We start from the raw sequence: 25,683 nt of genomic DNA, 5'->3' as shown, positions 1-25,683 counted from the left end.
GCTAGGCATACAGCAGTGAGCAAAACAGATAAAGTTCCATTCTCTTGGAGTTGACATTCTAGTAATGCCTAGAACCTGCCTCCTTCATTCATTGGCAAATATTGATCAGGTATCTGCTATTTGCCGGTCTTTGTGCTAAATACTAGGGATATAACTGGGGGAAAATGGTCTTTGTCCTACAGGAGCTCACGGTGCAGTAGGGAGACAGTCACATAAACAAATGGTTATGATATAGTATATCGTTATGCAGTATTTTTCAACAGGGACACTGTTGGCATTTCTGGTGGGAGCATTCATTGTTCTGCAGGTCTATCCCCTGCATTGTGAGGGATTTAGCTCCTTGGTTACCCTCCTCCATAGTAATGCCCCCCAAGTTATGTGACAACAAAAACCACTCTATTTTTCAAATGCCCGCCTATTAGAGTGACATCTACTTCTCTTACATTGAGAACCACTGTCAAGAGAGGACTGTTTCTATTAAGGAGGCTGAATGAAGGAGGCAAAGATAAACTTGGTCTGGGGAATAGGGATGGGGGAGGGGAGGAATGTCGTGAAGAATGAGGCTGCTGAGGAAAGCATCAGGTAAAGATATAGACAGGAGGCAGTCAACAGCCTGTTCTATCCCAGGACCTCTCAGTTGTTAGTTAGCTATGGCTAGAGAAAAAGGTGCAGGTATGAGCACAGTATTTGGTGAACAACTGGGGAGCAATCGTGGGCTCTGTTGTGGAGGGCTTTATATGCCACGCTAACAGGATTAGCCCAGGTGCTGGTGGAAGAAAGGAGGAACTATTGAAAGGTTTGAATAGGGCAGAGGCATAATGAGATTGGTGAGACTGTTCCTGCAATTGAGGGGGAGGGCAGTAGTGATGAGGCTTGTATCATTTATTGAGGAGGGAACCCAATATACTCTCAGGTTATAAATAACTTCTGTCATTACTTTATGGTATGACTTTCCTGGAAGTACAGACTTCTAGGGGATAAAGAAACATCTTAAGGCCCAGGCATGGTGGCTCATGCCTGTAATCCCAGCATTTTGGTAAGCTGAGGCTGGTAGATTCCTTGAGCTCAGGAGGTCAAGACCAGCCTGGGTAACATGGAAAACCCCATCTCTACAAAAATTAGCTGGGTGTGGTGGTGCATGCCTATGGTGTCAGCTAGTCAGGAGGCTGAGGTGGGAGGATTGCTTGAGCCCATGAGGTCGAGACTGCAGTGAGACATGATCATGCCACTGTACTCCAACCTGGGTGATAGAGTGAGACCCTCTTCCTGTGGGGGGGGAAAAAGAAACATCTTAAAACCTCAGAGGCCTATGCATTGTAAATACAGGTTGAGTATTCCTTACCTGAAATGCCTGGGATCAGAAGTGTTTCTGATTTCAGAATATTTATATTTACTGGTTGAACATTCCTAATCCCAGAGTTCAAAATCTTGAAATGCTCCAATGAGCATTTCCTTGAGTGTCATGTCAGTGCTTGAAAAGTTTTGGATTTTGGAGTATTTTTTATTTTTGGATTAGAGATGTCAACCTGTATTTAACTTAACCCACATAATCATCTTTGATTGTACCTCTTCTTGGGAGCTCCTGTGCCCAGCTACGAAGGCATAAACATGTGCTAGTGGTTGGCACACTACAGTTCCCTGAAACATACTAGTGTTTGTGAGCATGATGGGAGGTCCACCTGGGTAGGTGTGCCATCAGGAGGACAGGCACGCCCTGCAAGAAGCTCAGATTCTGAGGAAAGCAGGCAAATTAAACGCTGATGATACTCTCTGTGACCCTTGCCTTTGGGTCCCAGTCTTGCACAGTTCCAAACTCCATGCCAGCAGCCCATCTCATGCAGTATACTATTTGCGTTTTGTTTGTTTTGTTTTGGAGATGGGATGTTTTCTGTCACCCAGGCTACAGTGCAGGGGCGTGATCATAGCTCAGTGCATCCTTGAACTCCTGGGCTCAAGGGATCCTCCTGCCTCAGCTTCCCACTAGCTGGTACTACAGGCATGCACCACCATGCCTGGCTAATTTTTTAATTTTTATTTGTAGTTAGAGACCAGGTCTCGCTATGTTGCCTAGGCTGATCTCGCTTTCCTGGTCTCAGGCAATCCTCTCATCTAGGCCTCTCAAAATGCTGGGATTATAGGCGTGAGGTACCATGCCCAGCCCCCGATTGGACTTTGAGGTATTTTTCTCCTCTGCTAGGCCACAGGCTCCTTTGTCATCCTGCCATTCCCAGAGCCTAGTGCTGTGCCTGGCTCAGGGTAGGCCCTTAGCAGACAGTGGTTAATGAGCGTGCTTCTCTTCTTTTTCCAGTTGCAGGCTTTCTCTCTCTCTCTCTCTTTTTTTTTTTTTTTTTTTTAGACAGGGGCCTGCAATCTCAGCTCACTGCAACCTTGGCCTCCTGGGTTCAAGCAATTCTCATGCCTCAGTCTACTGAGTAGCTGAGGTTAGAGGCATGCGCCACCACACCCTGCTAATTTTTGTATTATTTAGTAGAGACAGGGTTTTGCCATATTGGCCAGGCTGGTCTCAAACTCCTGGCCTCCCACCTTGGCCTCTCAAAGTGCTGGGATTATAGGCGTGAGCGACTGCGCCTGGCCAGCATGCATACCGTCTGTTAGAATCGTGGTAGGTCTTCCCAATAAATCCATTTCTCATATGTACATTTTCTTTCCTTTGTTCTTCAGTTACATGGTGATGAATTTTGTCCTGTTTTGGATGCAACATTTGTAATGGTGGCTCGTGATTCTGAAAATAAAGGGTAATTGCTATTTTTTCATAATTCTTTATTTTGAAGAATTTCAAAGATACATAAGACTGGAGAGAAAACTATAATGAATGTCCATATACCTATCACTTGGATGTAACAGTTTTAATTGCAATATTTTGGTCATTTTTATTTTAAGGCAAATCCCAGACATGACATTTCACTCTTAAATACTTCAGGCATCTTTTAAAAAATGAGAATATTCTCAGGCCAGGAGAGGTGGCTCACGCCTGTAATCCCAGCACTTTGGGAGGCCAAGGCTGGTGGATCACTTAAGGTCAGGAGTTGGAGACCAGCCTGGCCAACAGGGTGAAACCCCATCTCTACTAAAAACACAAAAATTAGCTGGGCGTGGTGGCACGCGCCTATGGTCCCAGCTACTGGGGAGGCTGAGGCACAAGAATCACTTGAATCTGGGAGGTGGAAGTTGCAGTGTGCCGAGATTGCACCATTGCACTCCAGCCTGGGCGACAGAGCGAGACTCCATCTCAAAACAACAGCAACAAAAAGAGATGTTGCACAATTCTTTGAATACACTAAAAGCCATTAAATTGTACACTTTCAATGGGTGAATTGTGTGGTATGCGAATTATACCTTAATAAAGCTGTTATCAAAAAAAACAGACTTACAGACATAAAAATCAAATGTAATTTTTTGTTAGGCATGACAATAGTAATGTAGTTACTTAAGAGAATATTATCCTTTTTTTTTTTTTTTTTTTTTTTTTAAGATGGAGTTTTGCTCTTGTTGCCCAGGCTGGAGTGCAATGGTGGGATCTCGGTTCACTGCAACCTCCGCCTCCTGGGTTTGAGCGATTCTCCTGCCTCAGCCTCCTGAGTAACTGGGATTACAGGCATATGCCACCATGCCTGGCTAATTTTTGTATTTTTAGTAGAGATGGGGGGTGTTTCACTATGTTGCCCAGGCTGGTCTCGAACTCCTGACCTCAAGTGATCCACCCACCTCAGCCTCCCAAAGTGTTGAGATTACAGGCGTGAGCCACCATGCCTAGCTGAGTTGTGCAATCTCTTAAATCTGTTTTAATCCAGAACAGTTGTGTCTTCCCCTATTGTTTCTTATTCACTCGTTGAGAGGCTGGATCATTTGTTCTAAATAGGGTCCCACTTTCTGGATTTGTTCTATTGCTTTCTCATGGTGGTTTGTGTGTTTGTTTTTTTATCTTGTTTCTCTATCCCTAGTAATTTCTCTAAACTGAAGTTAGATCTAAAGCCTTGTATTAGATTTAGGTTGAGCATATTTGGTGAGAGTACTACATAGGTGATGTTGTATATCTCGTATTTCATATTGCATCGTATCAGGAGGTACAGGTTGTCCCACTCACAGTGATGCTAAGATTAGTGTGTGGGTTCAAGCAGTTACAGCCTAATCTCTCCTTTGTGAAGTTCAGTTTTTCCTCTTCTGATCAGCAACAATCTACAGGGGTGTACTTTGTCATCCTGCAAATAGCTGAGTTTCCCATCAGTCTTTTTCCAGTGCTTTCAATGTCCACTGCTGTCATTGCTTTAATTAGTATCATTAGGCAGTTTAGAGTAATTCTCAAATTTTGTCATTCCTTCTACGTTTGTTAGCTGGAATTCTGTAAAGAAGAGCTTTCCCTTAACAACTAGGGCAATTGGGTTTGAAATGGAGTTAGGATCAATGCTTCATTCTTGTCTTTTATTTACATGTTTTCAGAATAAGGAGTTGGTTCACTAGCTAGTGATGACATGCTTTTCCCAGTTTTTTGGCTTTTTAGAAAAGTATCATGTTTTTAAATTTCTTTTTTTTTTTTTTCTGTGTGTGTGTGTTTTTGAGATGGAGTCTCGCTCGGTCACCCACACTGGAGTGCGGTGGTGCAATGTCGGCTCACTGCAGCCTCTGTCTCCTGGGTTGAAGAGATTCTCCTGCCTCTGCCTCCCAAGTAGCTGGGACTACAGGCATGCCCCATTATGCTTGGCTAATTTGTTTTGTATTTATAGTAGAGACGGGGTTTCACCATGTTGGCCAGGCTGGCCTCGAACTCCTGACCTCAAGTGATCTGCCCACCTAGGGATTCCAAAGTGCTGAGATAACAGGCGTGAGTCATTTCGCCCAGCCCGTTTTTGTTTTTTTGTTTTTTTGTTTTTTTTGAGATGAAGGTTTGCTCTTCTCTCCAGGCTGGAGTGCATTGTCATGTGTCATGAGCATGGCTCACTGCAGCCCGGGCCTCCTGTGCTCAAGCAATCCTTCCGCCTCAGCCTCCTGAGTATCTGGGACCACAGGCACATACCACCATGCCCAGCTAATTTTTTTTCTTTCTTTCTTTTTGAGATGGAGTTTTACTCTTGTTGCCCCGGCTAGGGTGCAGTGGCGCAATCTCGGCTCACTGCAACCTCCACTTCCTGGTTCAAGTGATTCTCTGGCCTCAGCCTCCTGAGTAGCTGCCCAGCTAATTTTTAAATTTTTTGTAGAGATGGGGATTCACCATGTTGGCCAAACTGATCTCAAAATCCTGGGCTCAAGTGATCCTCTCACCTCGGCCTCCCAAAGTGCTAGGATTACAGGTGTGAGCCACTGTCCTGCCAGAAAAGCATCATTATGAATTCATGGTTGTAATGTATTACATGTATTTCAATAAATTGCAGCCATTGTTTCTCTTGATGCTCCGAGTGTGCCTTCTTTGGGCGGTGGGAGTTCCTCTAAGCTGGCTCCTTTCCACCTGTCTGTTTGATAGCTTCCTGCTGTCTGACACAAGATGTCTTGGGCTCATCTTACGTATTTCCTGCCCCAGGCCTGGAGTCAGCCATTTCTCCAAGTAGTCCTGGGGTTCCTTTTAGTGGGAACTGGTATTTAGACATCAAAATCTGGGCACTAGAACTGTACATTATTACTAGTTTGTTATTGTTTCCAGGCCTTTTTAGTGGACAGAGCTAGGATATATTTTAAACAAACAAAAAACCTCATGAGAGCTGGGTGTGGTGGCTCACGCCTGTAATCCCAGCACTTTGGGAGGCCGAGGTGGGCGGATCACTTGAGCCCAGGAGTTTGAGACCAGCCTGGCCAACATGGCGAATCCCCATCTCTACTAAAAGTACAAAGAAATTAGCCAGGTATGGTAGCATGTGTCTGTAGTCCCAGACGATGTGGGAGGCTGAGGTGGGAGGATTGCTTTAACCCGGGAAGCGGAGGTTGCAGTGAGCCAAGGTCGCACCACTGCACGCCAGCCTGGGCGACAGAGCAAGACCCTACCTCAAAAAAAGAGCCTCATGAGTTTATATGGTCATTTTCAAGTCATTTAACCATATAGACTTCAACTTACTTTACGTCATCTTTTTTCTCTGAAATTGAATTCTTGGTTTCTAACAACAGTTACACCCAAACTGAGAAAAACTAATTGTGGGGGTAGAGCTGGGGTGGGAGGGATTGCTCTTTGCACAGGACAGAGTCCAGTGGCCTGTGGGAAATCTCATTTGTATTAGAAACTTGATTTAGGAGTCTGCAGTGAAAAATCTTTGCTGCTGCGTGGAAAGCTGACTTGGAAAGCCAAATTAAGATAGAAAAATATGTTGGTCCCTTAGTGATCTGAGGGAAGAATAACACCCATCTACTCTGGCCCTTCCTGCCAGCCCCAGCTGACCTGCTGTGGCCAGTGACTGGCCTGGGGCTTGTATTCAAGCACTGAGGCCACTGCTGCAAGTTTCACTCCCAGCTGATGCATGTCACTTTCCCAAGCTGTTGTTTCAATTCTTTTGTTTTTTGTTTTCAAGACAGAGGTTGGCTCTTGTCACCCAGGCTGGAGTGCAGTGGTGCGATCTCGGCTCACTGCAACCTCTGCCTCCTGGGTTCAAGTGATTCTCCTGCCTCAGCCTCCCGAGTAGCTGGGATTACAGGCACCTACCACCACGCCCGGCTAACTTTTGTATTTTTAGTAGAGACGGAGTTTCACCACGTTGACCAGGCTGGTCTCGAACTCCTGACCTTAGGTGATCCACCTGCCTTGGCCTCCCGAAGTGCTGGGATTACGAGCGTGAACCACTGCCCCCGGCCTGTTTCAATTCTTTTGTTTCCATTGTTGTTTCATCAAATCTTTTGATTCTACCACAGTGAAATATTATCCCTTTTCCCTTATTTTTTATTTCAAAAAATTTGATGCTTACAGAAAAGTAGATAGAATAATGCAACAAACGTATGCCTTTCACGTAAATTGTATTACATTTGCGTAATTCTCTTACCCTCTCTCTACAAATACACACATTTACATATTTTTTCCCATGAATCATTGGAAAGTAAGTTTGAGACTGCTTCACTCATTCAGGAGTTCAGCATGTATTTCCTAAGAACCAGGTATTTCTCCATAACCTCAATGCCTTTATTATATCTGAGAAATTCAACAGTGATACAGTTATTTAATATGTGATCCGTATTCAGATTTCACCAGTTGTCCCTAAAATGTCCTTTATAGCTATCTTCCTGATTCAGGACCCAATCCATCAAGGATTGTATATTGCATTTGGTTATCCTGTTTCTTTAGAATAGTCTCTGCCATTTGCTGTCTTTCAAAAACTGATATTTTTAAAGAGTTCAAGCCAGTTTTCTTTTTCTTTTTCTTTTTTTTTTTTTTCTTTTTTTGAGACAGAGTTTTGCTCTTGTTGCCCAGGCTGGAGTGCACTGGCACGATCTCGGCTCACCGCAACCTCCACCTCCTGGGTTCAAGCAATTCTCCTGCCTCAGCCTCCCGAGTAGCTGGGATTACAGGCCTGTGCCACCACGCCCGGCTAATTTTGTATTTTTAGTAGAAACGAGGTTTCTCCTTGTTGGTCAGGCTGGTCTCGAACTCCCAACCTCAGGTGATCCCCGCCCGGCTTGGCCTCTCAAAGTGCTGGGATTACAGGCGTGAGCCACCACGCCCGGCCTAAAGCCAGTTTTCTTGTAGAGTGTTCTACAACCTATATTTGACTGTTTCCTCATGATTAGAATCAGGTTAAACGTTTAGCAAATGCCAGTATCCTTTTTATAATGTTAAGTTTCTAGTGTGCAATTAAGGCTGTAACTGTAAGGCTTCCCTAATTGTTCCAGCGTTCACATGTAAGGCAAGCAGTAAGCACTACCCAAAATGAAAAGCATATTCTTTAAAAGTAGTAGGTGATTGTTCATCTTCAAGTTTTATTAGATAATGGCATATCTTAAATTATATTCTTTTTTTTCTTCTTTTTAGGCCGGCATTTGTAAATCCACTCATCCCTGAAAGCCCAGAGGAAGAGGAGCTGTTTAGACAAGGGGAATGTACATTAATTTGTTTATAATAAAATAAATTTGAAAAGCACATTAATTACACTGCAGAAGAGATTATTTAAGATTTTATATGGGCTCTTCATACCAGTCAAATGTCTTTTTTTTTTGTTTGTTTGTTTTGAAATGGAGTCTCTCTCTCTCTTGCCAGGCTGGAGTGCAGTGGTGCCATCTCAGCTCACTGCAACCTCTGCCTCCTGGGTTCAAGCGATTCTTCTGCCCCAGCCTCCCGAGTAGCTGGGACTACAGGTGCACGCCACCGCACCCAGCTAATTTTTGTACTTTTAGTAGAGATGGGGTTTCACCATTTTGGCCAGGATGGTCTCGATCTCCTGACCTCGTGATCCGCCTGCCTTGGCCTCCCAAAGTGCTGGGATTACAGGCGTGAGCCATTGTGCCTGGCCCAAATGTCTTATTCATACCAATAATTTATTGAAATTAAAAATATGCTATTCTTTTTTCTTTGGAGTCCATACTTTGAATGATTTTATTGATCAGATAATATTTATTAAGTGAAGTAATTTGTTATCTCCGTTTTTTTTTTTTAGACAGTTCTTGCTCTGTTGCCCAGGCTGGAGTTGGGCTTGGGTCCAGGAGTTTGAGGCTACAATGAACAATATTGTAGTCTCGATCTCCTGGGCCCAAGCTATCCACCCACCTCAGCCTCCTGAGTAGCTAGGACTATAGGCACGTGCCACCATGCCTGGCTAATTACAATTTTTTTTTTGTAGAGAAAGGGGTCTCACTATGTTGCCCAGGCTGGTCTTGAACTCCTGGACTCAAGCAATCCTCCTGCCTCCGCCTCCCAAAGTGTTGGGATTACAGGCATGAGCCACTGCACCTGGCCTGTTTTCTCTGTTTTAATGAAGTGAGAAATGCATCTCAATGGGATAACTGCAGGTCAGGGCTCTGGATCAGGATGATATCAAGTGATCTCACACTGAACCAGTATAATTTCCATGTGGAACCAAAGACTCACTGGGAGTTTTATGTGGCCTCTGCAGTTTTCTCTTGGATACGTGTATAATTTTCAGTGAGATTTTGAAAGGCATCCCAGGTCAGAATACCGTGTGCTGTAGTGCGACCCTCCTGATCATTGCTCCTTATTTTCCCTTGTTCCAGTGAACAAGGGGAGAAGAATTGCCTTCAGCTCCACGTCGTTACTGAAAATGGCCCCCAGCGCTGAGGAGAGGACCACCATACATGAGATGTTTCTCAGCACACTGGATCCAAAGTAAGGATGGTGAGATTCCACGTTGGGAAAACATTTAAACCTTGGCCTTTATTTATTTATTTATTTTTTTTGAGACGGAGTTTCGCTCTTGTTACCCAGGCTGGAGTGCAATGGCACGATCTTGGCTCACTGCAACCTCTGCCTCCCGGGTTCAAGTGATTCTCCTGCCTCAGCCTCCGAGTAGCTGGGATTATAGGCATGCACCTTCACGCCTGGTTAATTTTGTATTTTTAGTAGAGACGGGGTTTCTCCATGTTGGTCAGGCTTGTCTTGAACTCCTGACCTCAGGTGATCTGCCTGTCTCCACCTCCCAAAGTGCTGGGATTACAGGCGTGAGCCACCGCACCCGACCTTTTTTGTTTTTGAGATGGAGTCTTACCCTGTTGCCCAGGCTGGAATGCAGTGGCGTGATCTTGGCTCACTACAGCCTCTGCCTCCCGGGTTCAAGCAATTCTCCTGTCTCAGCCTCCCAAGTAGCTGGGATTACAGGCGCCCGCCACCACGCCTGCTAATTATTTTGTATTTTTAGTAGAGACGGGGTTTCACCATGTTGGCCAGGCTGGTCTCAAGCTCCTGACCTCATGTGATCTGCCTGCCTCGGCCTCCCAAAGTGTTGGGATTACAGGCGTGGGCCACCGCGCCTGGCCTAAACCTTGGCCTTCTCCAGAGCCACAGTTGTCTGAGTGTATTGGGAGTGACTTGCAAATGTTTTTACTTTTCAACAAGAGAACCATGGCATTAACAGGGTTTAATAAATATTCGTTTGTACAGGACTATAAGTTTTCGGAGTCGAGTTTTACCCTCTAATGCAGTGTGGATGGAGAATTCAAAACTGAAGAGTTTAGAAATTTGCCACCCTCAGGTATTATAATTTAGTGAGAAATCTGAATAGGATAGCTTCCGTTCATGATATTTGTCCAAGATTTGACACACCTTTAAACTGGCCTTTGTCCTGTGGCATTGTTAATTCCTCTGTTCTGTATACAAAGGTGGCCATAAGTTTTGTATTTATTGATATTTATTTATGTCCTGTAGGAGCGGAACATTTTCAATCGGATCTTTGGTGGTTTCCTTATGAGGAAAGCATATGAACTTGCGTGGGCTACTGCTTGTAGCTTCGGGTGAGTTACATGTAAGGCAGTCTTAACTTCTGAGAAGCAATTTATATCACCCCACTGAAATGAAACATTTCGGACCAGTCTGGGTGTGTGTGGGAATATATTATGTTTTTAAATGAATACCACACTGATACCAGCTGAATTTGATCTTCATTTTAGAAGGTTGTTTCTCTGACTTTGTAAGTTCATACATTAAAAAAACTACTGAGAAAATACAGTGATGATATGCAGAGAGGAAAAGATATAGTTATTTTGGCCCTAATCTGCTCACGATGGCGTCTCTTACCATTCCTCACTGGTAGGATCTTTTCCCCCTTCTCTAACTTTATTCTTCGTTCATTTTTATTTTGCTTCAGCTAATTGTTAGGGGAAACAATTGAGATCATCTGAATTTTGCAATATACCCCAAATTCTGTCCTTTCCCCCAACAGTGGTTCTCGACCGTTTGTGGTAGCAGTAGATGACATCATGTTTCAGAAACCTGTTGAGGTTGGCTCATTGCTCTTTCTTTCTTCACAGGTAGGTGTGTGATGAGAGATGACATACAACTTTTTTTTTCATTTGAGCCTAGAAGTTTCTATATCCAAAAGCCACTGTTTTCTCTTATGACTGCCTTTTTCCCCTTCCTAATGCAGTTGACTGATTATAGTGTCTATAATCTGTTAGGTATGCTTTACTCAGAATAATTACATTCAAGTCAGAGTACACAGTGAAGTGGCCTCCCTGCAGGAGAAGCAGCATACAACCACCAATGTCTTTCATTTCACGTTCATGTCGGAAAAAGAAGTGCCATTGGTTTTCCCAAAAACATATGGAGGTAAGTAGTGATTATTGCTTGTCCCTAACAAAGGGAAGAACTTCTAAGGACATTTTTCTCCTTTTGAATTGTAGGAAGTGTATTGATGCCTGTCAGCACAAGAGCATGTCTTTAGGAGATTTTGCTTTTGAGATTTGGCAGCCCTGAAGGCCAAAGATGCCTGTGGCCCCCAGGCAGGCAAGCAACCACTGGTAGTCAAAAACTGATCCAGCCAGGCTGGGCGTGGTGGCTCATGCCTGTAATCCCAGCACTTTGGGAGGCCGAGACGGGCAGATCACGAGTTCAGGAGATCGAGACCATCCTGGCTAACACGGTGAAACCCCGTCTCTACTAGAAATACAAAAAAAAAAAAAAAAATTAGCCAGGCACGGTGGCGGGCACTTGTAGTCCCAGCTACTCGGGAGGCTGAGGCAGGAGAATGGCGTGAACCTGGGAGGCGGAGCTTGCAGTGAGCTGAGATTGTGCCACTGCACTCCAGCCTGGGCAACAGAGCGAGACTCCATCTCAAAAAACAAAACAAAACAAAAAAAAAACTGATCCAGCCAAAGGAAGGGGACAAGAGTCATGGCCTGCTCCTTTGGGAATGTGGCACTCCCTGGCCCAACAGTGTATCTTGTTCTGTCCCAGTGTTCCCAAGTAGTCTTGTGTTTATATGATGATATGATGGTTTTCTAAGGTGTTACAAGTTTCTCCAAGGTTCTCTTTCTTGTGTTTCAGAGTCCATGTTGTACTTAGATGGGCAGCGGCATTTCAACTCCATGAGTGGCCCAGCGACCTTGAAAAAGGACTACCTTGTGGAGCCCTAAGAACACCACATTTGTTGAAAACTAGCACTCCACCTACAGTGACGTGGTATCTGATGAAGACCTGATCGAGTGTATTGATTTTAGTATTGCTTCGTGTCCTCCACACAGGAGGAGGATGTATTCAGCCTTTAGGATGATCAGAAAAGCAGAAAGAGAGAGTGGCCGGATGGAGCTGAGGGGAGAAAGAATTATTAAACAATAAATACTTTCAAAACAATTTTAACTGTGAACCTACCATGTTGCCTCCCATCTTCTGAAAAAACAAAAAAATTGAGAAGCCGGGCGTGGTGGCTCATGCCTATAATCCCAGCACTTTGGGAGGCTGAGGCGGGCGGATCACGAAGTCGGGAGATCAAGACCATCCTGGCCAACATGGTGAAACCCTGTCTCTACTAAAAATACAAAAAATTAGCCATGGTGGCATGTGCCTGTAGTCCCAGCTACTTGGGAGGCTGAGGCAGGAGAATTGCTTGAACCCAGGAGGCGGAGGTTGCAGTGAGCTGAGATTGCACCATTGCACTCCAGCCTGGGCGACAGAGAGAGACTCTGTCTCAAAAATTAATTAATTAATTAATTAATTGAGGATACCATTGGATGCATTCTTTTCTTACACATATTGCAACTGTCAGTATACAAGGTTTCCTGCCAGGGTATTTCGATGACGTTCTTTAAACCTAACCACTTCCTCTGTGCTGTCTAAATCCCATCAGCCGTACATGATTCCTTTGCTTCCCTCTATTTCCCAGCTTTTGTTGTCAGAGGGTAGATGAAAAGTTGGGGCGAAGGGATTTAACAAAAGTTACTGCATCCGTAAAGATTTGTGGGAAGATTTAGGTCTGAAACCATACCATTAGAAGGTGTTTAGAGATAATCTAGATAAGGAAATACAGGACCATTTGGTCATTCTTTCATTCACCAGACAGCTATTTAGCACATTCTGCTAGTGGCTACGCAGGATATATCTGATTTAAAAAATAGGAACCACAATAATAATAGCTGCTTATGCTTATGGAGCATTGCCATGTGCTAGATAGGCACCATCCTCAGCCCTTGGCAGGTCTGAGCTCCTTTATTTCTTCCAATCAACACTATGAGGCAGGTTCTGTAACCCCCCTTAGGGTTAGGCCACTCGGGAAACTGAAGCACAGAGAGTTTAAGTAACTTCCTGGAGGTCTGACGCGTAACGTGGAGGTGCTGGGATTCAAAACCAGGCAATGTGGGTCCAGGGCACTCTTGACCAGTGCCTGTACTGCTTCCAAGGAATAGAGCAAGGGAGGTCATACCAAATATCACAGTGTCACCTAGGAAGCCCAAGGGAGGTATTCCCGTTAATCTGCAGCCAAGGCCGGGCGCAGTAGCTCATGCCTGTAATCCTAGCACTTTGGGAGGCCAAGGCGGATGGATCATGAGGTCAGGAGTTCAAGACCAGCCTGGCCGAGATGGTGAAACCCCGTTTCTACTAAAAATACAAAAATTAGCCGGGCGTGGTGGCGGGTGCCTGTAATCCCAGCTACTTGGGAGACTGAGGCAGAGAATTGCTTGAACCCGGGAGGCAGAGGTTGCAGTGAGCTGTGATCGTGCCACTGCACTCCAGCCTGGGTGACAGAACGAGACTCCATCTCAAAAAAAAAAAAATCTGTAGCCAAGACCGTTCCTTTTTTGACAGGAAGGTAACTTAGAAGAAAAAATAATCTCTGAAAAAAGTCCTCCCAAGAAGGAAGCAATATTTATTGTGGGTTCTACATTAGTGTTCACAAACTTGGCTCTGCCTCAGAATTAGGTGGAAAGCATTTTTTTTTTTTTTTTTTTTTTGTGAGACATAGTTTCACCCTGTCGCTCCAGCTGGAGTGCAGTGGCATGATCTTGGCTCACTGCAACCTCTACCTCCCGGGTTCAAGCAATTCTCCTGCCTCAGCCTCCTGAGTAGCTAGGATTACAGGTGTCAGCCCCCATGCCTGGCTAGTTTTTGTATTTTTAGTAGAAAGGCGGTTTCACCATGTTGGCCAGCTGGTCTCAAATTCCTGACCTCAGGTGATCCACCTACCTTGGCCTCCCAAAGTGCTGGGATTATAGGCATGAGCCACTGCACCCGGCCGGTGGAAAGCATTTTTAACAAAAAATTTTTAGGCCAGGCACAGTGGCGGCTCGTGCCTGTAATCCCAGCACTTTGGGAGACTGAGATGGGAGGATCGCTTGAGACCAGCCTGGGAAACATAGTGAGACCCTTTCTCTACAAAAAGTTAAAAAATTATCTGAGCATGGTGGTGTGCACCTGTAGTCCCAGTTAGGAGGCTGAGGTGAGTGGATTGCTTGAGTCCAGGAGTTTGAGTCTGCAGTGAGCTATGATCATGCCACTGCACTCCAGTCTGGGTGACAGCAAGACCCTGTCTCAAGCAATTTTTTTATATTAGTTTATGTAATGTTTATTGAAATCACAGTGTCAACAAGCACCTCTGGCATGAAATAGTCACAGGAGCAAACACAACTATCTCTTGGAAGCATGCAGTTTGACTCATGGAATCAAGCATGTGCTGTACTATAATAACTTGTCTCTCCATGCTGTAATGCCATCCTGACTGAGATTTACCTGGCCCTTCAATATAGCATTTTGCGTATCTACCTATGACATGATGGGAGGTGGCTAATGGGGAGGGATGCGCCCTGGGGAGTTTTGTGAATGTGTTAAATGGAGTTAAGAGACCTACTGCATGCTATTGTATAGATTATACATTATATATTTAACCATTTGTTGCTGTACACTGAAGCTTTTTCTAGTATTTCTTTTTTGCTATTATAAACAATGTTGCAGTAAATATCCTAAATACTCTAAAACATTTGACCCTTAAATTATTTTCTTTGGAAAAATATTAAATGAGATATTGAGGTCAAATAGTAAGCACACGTTGAAGGCTTTGAATATGTATTTCATGTAACCCTTCAGAACAGTTTCACACAATCACTTACACATCAGCAATTTCCCTGAACTTTGCCAATTTTTATCTTTTCTTTTTAAAATATCTTTGCCATTTTGATAGGTGAAGAATGACCTTCTGCTGGATGTGGTGGCTCACACCTGTAATCCCAGCACTTTGGGAGGCCAAGGCAGATTGCTTGAGGTCAGGAGTTCAAGACCAGCCTGGGCAACACGGTGAAAACCTGTTTCTACAAAAATACAAAAATTAGCAAGGCGTTGTAGTCTCACCAGTGCGCCAAAATGTAGCAGTCTTTGGTTGTCTGAGATAGTATCCGGAGTTCTTTGTGTCACAGAGCACGAACACAAGGGTGAGGTTGGAGCAAAAGTTTAGTAAGCAAAAGAAGAAAACTCTCGGCTGGATTCGGTGGCTCACACCTGTAATCCCAGCACTTTGGGAGGCCGAGGTCCGGAGTTCAAGACCAGCCTGACCAACATGGAGAAACCCTGTCTTTACTAAAAATACAAAATTAACTGGGCGTGGTGGCACACGCCTGTAGTCCCAGCTACTTGGGAGGCTGAGGCAGGAGAATCGCTTGAAGCCGGGAGGCAGACGTTGCGGTGAGTTGAGGATCGCGCCGTTGCACTTCACCCTGGGCAACAAGAGCAAAATTCCGTCTCAAAAAAAAAAAAAAAAAAAAGCTCTCAGCAGCGGAGAGTGGGGGCCTGAACGGGTTGCCCACTATGAGGTTGGGGTTGGGGATTTTGCTGACTGGGAAGGGGAAGGAATTTGCTTAGTCTGTGAGCTGTCTTGGAGAAAGCTAGACTCAGCTTGGCCCGGGACCAATCAGGAGCTGAACTGATGATTCATTGGGGCTACTCAGCTTGGTCCGGGACCTATCAGGAGCTGAAGTGAAAGCTTGGCCCGGGGACCAATCGTGCTGAAGTAATTCTTAGAGGCCGGGCTCACAGTTGAAAGAGGAAAGGAAAGTGCCCACCGGAGTCGTCGGAGCCCACAGTATTCATGCCCACGAAAGGAGAAGAAACTTTTTCCCGGGAACCTGCTGATTATACAAAAGACAAAGACATTTCTGTGTCAGGTCTCGTTCCCTTATCTGAGTGAGCCGGAGGTTTGTGCAAGTTTTTATCTAAGTGGGCTGGAGGTTCTCCGATCTGTGCAGCCGCGGGCTTGTCTCCAGGCACACCACCACCCTGTGCTACTTCCCTTATCGGTGTCTGCAGCTTGATTTTTATCCCCAGGCTGCTTTCTCTGTTATGTGGGGATGAGGCACTGACCCGTGGGTTGGGGGCTCTTTGGGGACCCTTCCCTTGCTGTCTACCTAAGGAAAGCTAGCTAACTCCTCTCAGCGTGATGGTGCACACCTGTAGTCCCAGCTACCCAGGAGGCTGAACTGGGAGCATTGCTTGAGTCCAGGAGTTTGAGGCTGTAGTACGCCAAGATCACGCCACTGCACTCCAGCCTGGGCAACAAGTGAAACCCTGTCCCCCCAACCCCCCCCCCAAAAAAGAAAACTGACATTTGTTCATTGTCTTTCTTTGAATTCTACTGAGATTGAAATTAAATTGCTTATTGTCTTTGTTGTCTTTTTGTTAAATTGCTCACGTAATTTTGGATACCAGAATCTTCACCCCAAATCTGTCCTCTACCAATACAGATATAAAAGCTAGAGGTTTTGGTTTTTAATACAGGACTTTTAAGAAGATGAGGTGACGCAAACTAACGGATATACACTAGGTTCTGGATTATTAGTGTTATGTCCCTCTCAAAGAATAAAGGAGAATTTTTGACCGGGAGCGGTGGCTTACGCCTGTAATCCCAGCACTTTGGGAGGCCGAGGCGGACGGATCACCTGAGGTCAGGAGTTCAAGACCAGCCTGGCCAACATGGTGAAACCCCGTCTTTACTAAAAATACAAAAATTAGCTGGGCATGATGGCAGGTGCCTGTAATCCCAGCTACTCGGGTGGCTGAGGCAGGAAAATCGCTTGAACCTGGGAGGCAGAGATTGCAGTGAGCCGACATGGCGCTCCAGCCTGGGCGACAGAGCGAGACTGCGTCTGAAAAAAAAGTTAAAGGAGAATTTTTACCCAGCACCAGCACTGCTAAGTTCTAGCATACATCTTCCTCATGTGAGTTGGACATTGTTTTATATTAAATAGTCTGTGCTGAGATCCCAGTTTTACTTCAGGCATTTATTACCAAGTTCTTAGTTTTTGCCTCCATGCTTCTTGAATGTGTAGTCTTTGAGGATGCTGTCTTTTTCACTGGTTTCTTTAGGAGAGTTTACTTCATTCTAGTATGCTTTGCAATGTGTTGGGCATGCCCATGTGATTCTGTGGTAACCCAAATCTTCTGTCAACATGTTCCACCTGATACCTGTGTTTGCTCTGATCCAATCTGCTTTCTTGCACCTTTTTGAATAGAGCCAAGCACTTGACTCCTAGAGAACTGAAGTTGCACCCAGCTCCCCTGGGGTTTCAACATTTTTCTTTTTCTTTTCAATTAGTTTGTGCAGTTTATCTTTCTAAAGATATACTTGGTTCTGTGGGATGGCTGGGCTCACCTGGGAGGTTCTTCTGTTCTATGTGGCATTGGCTAAGGTCACTCAGTCAGCTCTGTTCATCTGGGAGTTCATCTGGGGCTGGGACATCTGGTGCCTCAGCTGGGGTGGCTGAGGTGGCTGGCTACCAGCCTGGTTGGATTTCTTTCTTTCTTTTTTTTTTTTTTTTTGAGTCAGAGTCTTGCTTTGTCACCCAGGCAGGAGTGCATTGGCACTATCTTGGCTCACTGTAACCTCCGGCTCCCGGGTTCAAGCGATTCTCCTGCCTCTGCCTCCTGAGTAGCTGGGATTACAGGCGCCCACCACCGTGCCCAGCTAATTTTTATTTTTTTAGTAGAGATGGGGTTTCACCATGTTGGCCAGGCTGGTCTCGAACTCCTGACCTCAAGTGATCTGTCTGCCTCGGCCTCCCAAAGTGCTGGGATTACAGGCGTGAGCCACTGTGCCCGGCCTTGGATTTCTTTTTTTTTTTTTTCTTTTTTTCTTTTCTTTTTTTTTCTTCTTTTTTTCTTTTCTTTTTTTTTCTTTTTGAGGTGGAGTCTCGCCCTGTCACCCAGGCTGGAGTGCAATGGCAAGATCTCAGCTCACTGAAACCTCCGCCTCCCAGGTTAAAGTGATTCTCCTGCCTCAGTCTCCTGAGTAGCTGGGATTACAGGCACGTGCCACCATGCCCAGCTAATTTTTGTATTTTTAGTAGAAACAGGGTTTCACCATGTTGGCCAGGCTGGTCCAGAACTCCTGACCTCATGATCTGCCCGTCTCAGCCTCCCAAAGTGCTAGGATTACAGGCATGAGCCACCGTGCCCACCCGGCCTTGGATTTCTTAAATGGTGGCTTGAGGGCTCTAAGAGCAGCCAGATTCCCGGGTCTTAACCACAGCACCCTCCTTCCTCTCAAAGCCATTTTCTTGGAGGGATCAGTGGTGTCACTGAAGGTGGTAAGGATGAATACTGGGAAAAGGCCACTGATTGGATGATTAAGAGGTCCCTATTAAAAAGAAAGTTTCAGCCAGGCACAGTAGCTCATACCTGAAATCCCAGCATTTAGGGAGGCTGAGGCAGGAGGATTGCTTGAGGCCAGGAGTTCAAAACCAGCCTGGCAACATAGTGAGACCCTATCTCTACAGAAAATAAAAGAATTAGCCGGTCATGGTGGCACGTGCCTGTAGTCCCAGCTACTTGGAAGGCTGAGGCGGGATGATTGAGCCCAGGAGTTCGAGGCTGCAATGAGCTGTGATAGTGCCACTGCACTCCAGAGTGAGACAACAGAGTGAGACCCTGTCTCTAAAAAAATAATAAGTGCTGGGCGCAGTGGCTCACGCCTGTAATCCCAGCACTGTGGGAGGCCAAGGCAGGTGGATAACTTTAGGTCAGGAGTTCGAGACCAGCCTGGCCAGCATGGTGAAACGCCTATAGTCTCAGTACTTGGAGAGGCCAAGGTTGGTGGATTGCTTGAGTCCAGGAGTTTGAAACCAGCCTGGGCAACATGGTGAAACCCTGTATCTACAAAAAATAGAAAAATCAGCTGGGCCTGGTGGTGTGTCCCTGTAGTCTCAGCTACTTGGGAGGCTGAGGTGGGAGAATTGCTTGGGCCCAGAGGCAGAGGCTGTAGTGAGCCAAGATCATGCCACTGAACTCCAGCCTGGGCAACAGAGGGAGACCCTGTCTCAAAAAAAAAAAAAAGAAAAGAAAAGAAAAAGATGTAATCATATAATTTTTATATGTGGCTAACACATATGTGTCAGGCACTGTACTAGTGACATTAAAATGTATACTCTCATTTAATCCTTACAGTAATTCTTTGAGATCAGTACTATTATTACCCACATTTCGCAGGTGAGGAAACAGGCTTAGAGAGGGAAGGTAACTTCCTAAAGCCTAACTTGTAACTATATAAGTGGGAGAGGTGAGACTAGGTCTAGAATTTTGGTCCTTTGCCACATTTCTGACATATTTTCTCAGCTGTTATAGTAAAGGGTTAACTAATGCCATCTATATATGGATCAGAATGCAGTCAAGTCTCAACCATAAGAATGAATTATGGCTGAAATGTTCTGGGCATTTGGTTTATTTCCTCTTAGAATAAAACTTTTGCTACAATTGTGATTGACTCTCTAAATTGACTTGTGGTTTTTTTTTTCTTTTGAGATGGAGTCTTACTCTGTCGCCCAGGCTGGAGTGCAGTGGCACGATCTCAGCTCACTGCAACCTCTGTCTCCTGGGTTCAAACAATTCTTCTACCTCAGCCTCCCGGGTAGCTGGGAGTACAGGCACCCGCCACCACGCCCAACTCATTTTTGTATTTTTAGTAGAGACTGGGGTTTCACCATGTCGGCCAGGCTGGTCTCAAACTTCTGACCTCAGGTAATCCAACCTCCTCTGCCTCGCCTCCCAAAGTGCTGAGATTACAGGTGTGAGCTACCGCGCCCAGCTGACTTGTGTTTTCTTTCCCTTCTGTTGGCAGCAAGTAATGAACTTACTATAAAATAGGAAACAGAAAAGAGGAGTTAAAAGAAGGGATTAGGGCCAGACGTGGTGGCTCATGCCTGTAATCCTAGCACTTTGGGAGGCTGAGGTGAGCGGATATCTGGAGCCCAGGAGTTCAAGACCTCCTGGCCAACATGGCAAAGCCCCATCTCCACAAACAAATGAAAAAACTATCCAGGCATGGTGGCACGCATATGTAGTCCCAGCTACTTGGGAGGCTGAGGCAGGATAATCACTTGAACCCGGGAAGCGAAGGCTGCAGTGAGCCCAGATCGCGCCACTGCACTCCAGCCTGGGTAACAGAGCGAGACTCTGTCTCAAAAAAAATTATATATATATATCGGCCAGGCACGGTGGCTCACGTCTGTAATCCCAGCACTTTGGGAGGCCGAGGCGGGTGGATCACGAGGTTAGGAGTTCGAGACTAGCCTGACCAACATGGTGAAACCCCGTCTCTACTAAAAATACAAAAATTAGCCAGGCGTGATGGCGGGCGCCTGTAATCCCAGCTACTCAGGAGGCTGAGGCAGGAGAATCGCTTGAACCCGGGAGGCGGACGTTGCAGTGAGCTGAGATCGCGCCACTGCACTCCAGCCTGGGCAACAGAGCGAGACTTTGTCTAAAAAATATATATATATATATAAAATATATATATTTTTTAGACAAAGTTTATATATATATATAATATATATATATTTTTCTAACTATGGGCTTGAAATTAGTGGGACATAAAAATGAGTGGGCTTGAATATTTAAAAAAAGAAAAAACATCAGAATGCATCATGCATAGTAATGTTAAGTGTTGTGTGACACGTTATGTATGCACATGGTACACACATCTACGTGAGTACTAGGTCACAATGTAAAATATACTTCTGCATGGATTATGGTTAAAAAGTTTGACCTTCCATCATGGATGGAAGCAGTATACTTAGTAAAGTTCACATACCTATTTAAGTTGTGCTTAGTTTTAAATTGTTCTGAATTTCTAAGTTATTTTCCTGTTTTTTAATAAATTAAATTTGTAAAAACATTAGTTTGACAGTTAATTGTTGCTGTTTTAGTTTAGGGTAACGCTCCCCCGCGTTATCCCCCACCCCCGCCGCACCCCCCCGCCCCCACCTGCCCCGGCTTCGCAAGTGGCTGTTTGCTTTCTGTGGGCTGGGTGCCATCTTGTGGCCTTTGTGTTACAGTGCAGTGTATTCCCTTTAACACAACTTGGAAATCCTGTTTCTGATGTCCAGAGTGAACTGTACAAATAGCCAGAGCTTGAAGTTAATGAAATCAAGACTACAGATTCCATTCTTTTTTTTTTTTTACTATTATTTGAGACAGGGTCTTGCTCTGTCACCCAGGCTGGAGTGCAGTGGCTTGATCACGGCTCACCGCAGCCTGGACCTCCTGGGCTCAAGTGATCCTCCCACCTCAGCCTCCCAAATAGCTGGGACCACAGGCGCACACCACCAGGCCTGGCTATTTTTAACAATTTTTTTATAGAGTTGGGGTCTCACTCTGTTGCCCAGGCTGGTCTCAAACTCCTGAGCTCCAGTGATCCTTCTGCCTCGGCCTCCCAAAGTGCTGGGATTACAGACATGAGCCACTGCCCCCAGCCTTGATTCAATTCTTAAAATTTCCATCTGGCCTTGGCCCCACATTTGACCCCTAACCCTAGCCAATCAACTCTAAAATATGTGCCATTTCCCAGTAGATAATCATCAAAGAGGAAAACCAGTCAGTGCTTGGTTCTCTCGACATTGGGTGATAAGTACTGTCTTCTTCTGTAAGGGCTACTTGCAGATGATATGGCCTTCAGTGGAGAAATGGGAAATGGGTATACACCTCTTCTTCCCTGTGAAACCTTCCCTCATTCCATCCCTGATTTTTCCTGTGGTTGTTTGTGCTCACCATGGAACCTCCACAGGAGCTGGCGTTTTTAGCACTTATTCCAAGGTATTGCAATTCCATTTTTAAATATTTATTTATTTATTTACTTATTTATTTGAGACAGGGTCTTACTCTGTCACCCAGGCTGGAGTGTAGTGGTGTGATCATGGCTCACTGCAGCCTCAACTACCCCAGGGCTCCAGTGATCCTCCTGCCTCAGCCTCCCGAGTATCTGGGACTACAGGTGTGCACCACCACATCTGGCTAATGTTTAAATGTTTTGTGGAGACAGAGTTTCACTATGTTGCCCAGGCTGATCTTGAACTCCTGGGCTCAAGTGATCCGCCTGCCTTGGCCTCCCAAAGTGTTGGGATTACAGGCGTGAGCCTCTGTGCCTGGCCATAATTCCTTTCCTTACATGCTTATTTCACTTATGAGACTGTGGGCTTCTTGAGGGAAGGAATTGTATCAGATCTTTTTATTCCTATTGTCTAGCAAAGTCCCTTGCACATATTTAGGTAATAAATGTTTTTTGTGTGAACAAATATACGATTTAGGTGAATTTGGGTGTTCGAGTTGGCTTTTGAATTTGTTAATTAAAAAAAATTGTAAGTTTAAGACTCAGGAAGGAGGCTCTTTTAAAATATATTTTTGGGCTGGGCACGGTGGCTCATGCCTGTAATCCCAGCACTTTGGGAGGCTGAGGCGGGCCCTTCACTTGAGGTCAGCCTGGCCAACATGGTGAAACCCTGCCTCTACTAAACATACAAAAATTAGCCAGACATGGTAGTGCTTGCCTGTAATCCCAGCTACTTGGGAGGCTGAGGCAGAATTACTTGAACGTGGGAAGCAGAGGCTGCAGTGAGCCGAGATTGTGCCGCTGCACTCCAGCCCCTCTCAAAATAAATCAATAAAATATATTTTTAGCATTTTACATAAATGTACAATATTATGCTAAAATTGTTATTTAGTAATAGGATTGGTAAAAATTACTTTGCTATATGAAACTAAATACATAGTAACTATGATAAACATTTTCTTTTCTTTTGAAAAGCTAGGTAAAAAATATAATGAGTTTATAGAAGCATCTGTGTGTGTATATATACATATGTATATATATGTGATATCATTATATATATATGTGATATCATTATATATATATAGCTTTTTGTCCATGGTTCCTGGCTCATAACTCCCATAGCCCTTATTATTTCCCAAGTGATTAAGCAATAAGCATATCTTTTGTTAAAGTGTTCGTCCTTTAGTCCTTGGTTCCTGAAGCAGCTTTGGAAGTGCTTCAGAGCGATCAAAGGAAAAGACCGTCTTTGGTTTTAATGTGCGGGTGCTGTAGGCCTCAGAAGCAGGGCTCAGAAAACAGCCTCTCCCTCTGACCTTCTCATACCCTCCTTTTTCACCTGCTCCTTTGTCTCTCCAAGGCAGGCCATAGAAACTGAAAATATAATCTGCCCCCACCTTTGTATTTGGAGCCAGTCATAAAGGAATTCTCTGACCTATCTTGTCTGATTGTAGGTCATAAGATCCTCATTTTAGAAAGGGTCCTGCCCTCTACCCAGGAGGAAGGAGTGCCGTGCAGAGACGCCAACAGGAATCTGAACAGACAGGCCTTGCTAGGATTCCCCACTCCGTCTATTAGCATTAGATCATGCCCTTTTTGTCCAATCACGTTTTGCACTTGATCTTAGCCAAAAGGCCGAGAAGCGATCCAATCACATTTTGACACGGTTGTCCATGCTTCAGTCATGCCTATCCAATGAAGTCTCCATAAAAGGCCCAAGAGGACCAGGTACGCAGAACTTCTGGACAGCTGAGCTGGTGAAGGCTTGCAGGAAGGTGAACAAGAATTCACCCATGTGTTGGGATGATGGTGCACCCCAACTCCACGGGAATAGAAGCTCCCGTGCTCAGGACCCTTCCAGACCTCACCCTGTGTGCCTCTTCATCTGGGTGTTTATTCGTATCCTTCAAAATATCCTTCATAAGAAACTGGTAAGTGTAAGTGGGCATTTCCCGGAGTTTTGCAAGCTGCTCTAACAAATGAATTGAGCCTAAAGAGGGGGTCATGGGAACCCCAACTTGAAGTCAGTCAGTCAGAAGTTCCAGAGGCCTGTACTTGGGAGCTGGTGTCTGAAGTGGGGGCAGTCCTGTGGGTCTGAGCCCTCAACCTGTGGTATCTGATGCTATATCCAGGTGGACAGCATCAGAATTGAATTGGATCAGAAGATTCCTGGCTGGTGTCCACTGCAGAATTGCTTGCCTGTTGGGGGGGAAAATCCCTACACATTTGGTCACAGAAGTCTTCTGTATTGATTGTTGTCATGTGAGAACAGAGGAAAAACAGTTTTTCTTTTTCTTTTCTTTTTTTCTTTTTTTTTGAGACAGGGTCTTGCTCTCTCTCACCCAGGCTGGAGTGCAGTGGTGTGATCACAGCTCACTGACGGCTTGACCTTTTGGGCTTAAATGATCCTCCTGCCTTAGGCTCAGGAACAGCTGGGACTACAAGTACAAGACACCACGCCTGGCTAATTTTTATACTTTTTGTAGAGATGAGGTCTCACCATATCGTCCAGGCGGGTCTCAAATTCCTGGGCTCAAGTGATCTTCCTGCCTCGGCCTCCCAAAGTGCTGGGATTATAGGCATGAGCCACTGCACCCAGCTGTAAAAGTTTTTTGACCCTATATATATGTATGAATATATATAGACACACAAATACATAGATATGTGTATATATATTCCCCTCCACTGCAGACACCTTTATGAAACTTTTTTTTTTGAGAGAGAGTCTTGTTCTGTCACCAAGGTTGGAGTGCAGTGACATGACCTTGGCTCACTGCAACCTCCGCCTCCTGGGTTTAAGCGAGCACGTCCAGTTAATTTTTGTATTTTTAGTAGAGATGAGGTTTCACCGTGTTGGCCAGGCTGGTCTTGAGCTCCTGACCTCAAGTGATTGGCCCGCCTCGGCCTCCCAACGTGCTAGGATTACAGGTGTGAACCACTATGCCCGGTCTATGAAATTATTTACCTGAAACACATATTTTGTTGCATCTTATATATTAATAACCTTGTATTCAAAGATTTCTCAGTGACATAGTGTTGTCACAAAGTTCATAGGGGGGTTAGGATACCAAAATATCATTAAATAATAAAATAGTAGTTAATGTGTTTGAGAACAAAATATACAACCTGGAAACCTAGTGACAGATGGGAAGTTTAGGATGTAGGGTTAGATGAGCTCTTGGACAGAGAAGAGACAATGGGGATGTGGGGGGGAGGGCGTGAGGAATGATCTCTTGTGTGAGATTCTAGGGACTAAGAAATCCCTGAAAGAGCTGTCCACCATGATCACTGGAAACCTCAGAACACTGGCCAGGTTTAACTGTGAAATATTCAACAGAAGACTAGAAATTATAGGGAGAAGCAGGGAATAATAGATGTAATTCATATATTAGTGCACTGGAAAGATATTGCCTGGTGTGCTTCATAGAAACTTCAGGTCACTTCCGTTTATTTGAGATGGAGTCTCATTCTGTCGCCCAGGCTGGAGTGCAGTGGCGCGATCTTGGCTCACTGCAACCTCTGCCTCCCAGGTTCAAGCCATTCTCCTGCCTCAGCCTCCCAAGTAGCTGGGATTACAGGTGTCCACTATGAAGCCAAGCTAATTTTTTGTACTTACTAGAGATGGAGTTTCACCATGTTAGTCAGGCTGGTCTTGAACTCCTGATCTGAGGTGATCCACCCGCCTAGGCCTCCCATAGTGCTGGGATTACAGGTGTGTGCCACCGCGGCCAGTCAGTCA

General features: G+C 45.0%; 1 protein-coding gene across 2 annotated transcripts in view; it reads left to right on the top strand.

The window, feature by feature from the left end:
- Positions 1–12,236, top strand: part of ACOT9 (acyl-CoA thioesterase 9) — a 39,761-nt gene extending 27,525 nt beyond the window's left edge. For both annotated transcript variants that reach the window (XM_019019671.3, XM_019019670.4), the window contains 8 exons: positions 2,683–2,756; positions 7,958–8,025; positions 9,154–9,265; positions 10,037–10,127; positions 10,301–10,386; positions 10,815–10,902; positions 11,050–11,200; positions 11,918–12,236. In XM_019019671.3, coding sequence (XP_018875216.1) covers positions 2,683–2,756; positions 7,958–8,025; positions 9,154–9,265; positions 10,037–10,127; positions 10,301–10,386; positions 10,815–10,902; positions 11,050–11,200; positions 11,918–12,006 — 759 coding nt within the window. In that variant the 3' untranslated portion in view covers positions 12,007–12,236. The remainder of the gene's footprint in view (positions 1–2,682; positions 2,757–7,957; positions 8,026–9,153; positions 9,266–10,036; positions 10,128–10,300; positions 10,387–10,814; positions 10,903–11,049; positions 11,201–11,917) is intronic.
- The last annotated feature ends 13,447 nt before the right edge of the window (positions 12,237–25,683 follow it).

Source organism: Gorilla gorilla, chromosome X, assembly GCF_029281585.2.
Source record: "Gorilla gorilla gorilla isolate KB3781 chromosome X, NHGRI_mGorGor1-v2.1_pri, whole genome shotgun sequence".
Lineage (NCBI taxonomy): Eukaryota > Metazoa > Chordata > Mammalia > Primates > Hominidae > Gorilla > Gorilla gorilla.
Note: the sequence above shows the minus strand (reverse complement) of the source record. Positions and strands in the feature narration are given on the sequence as shown.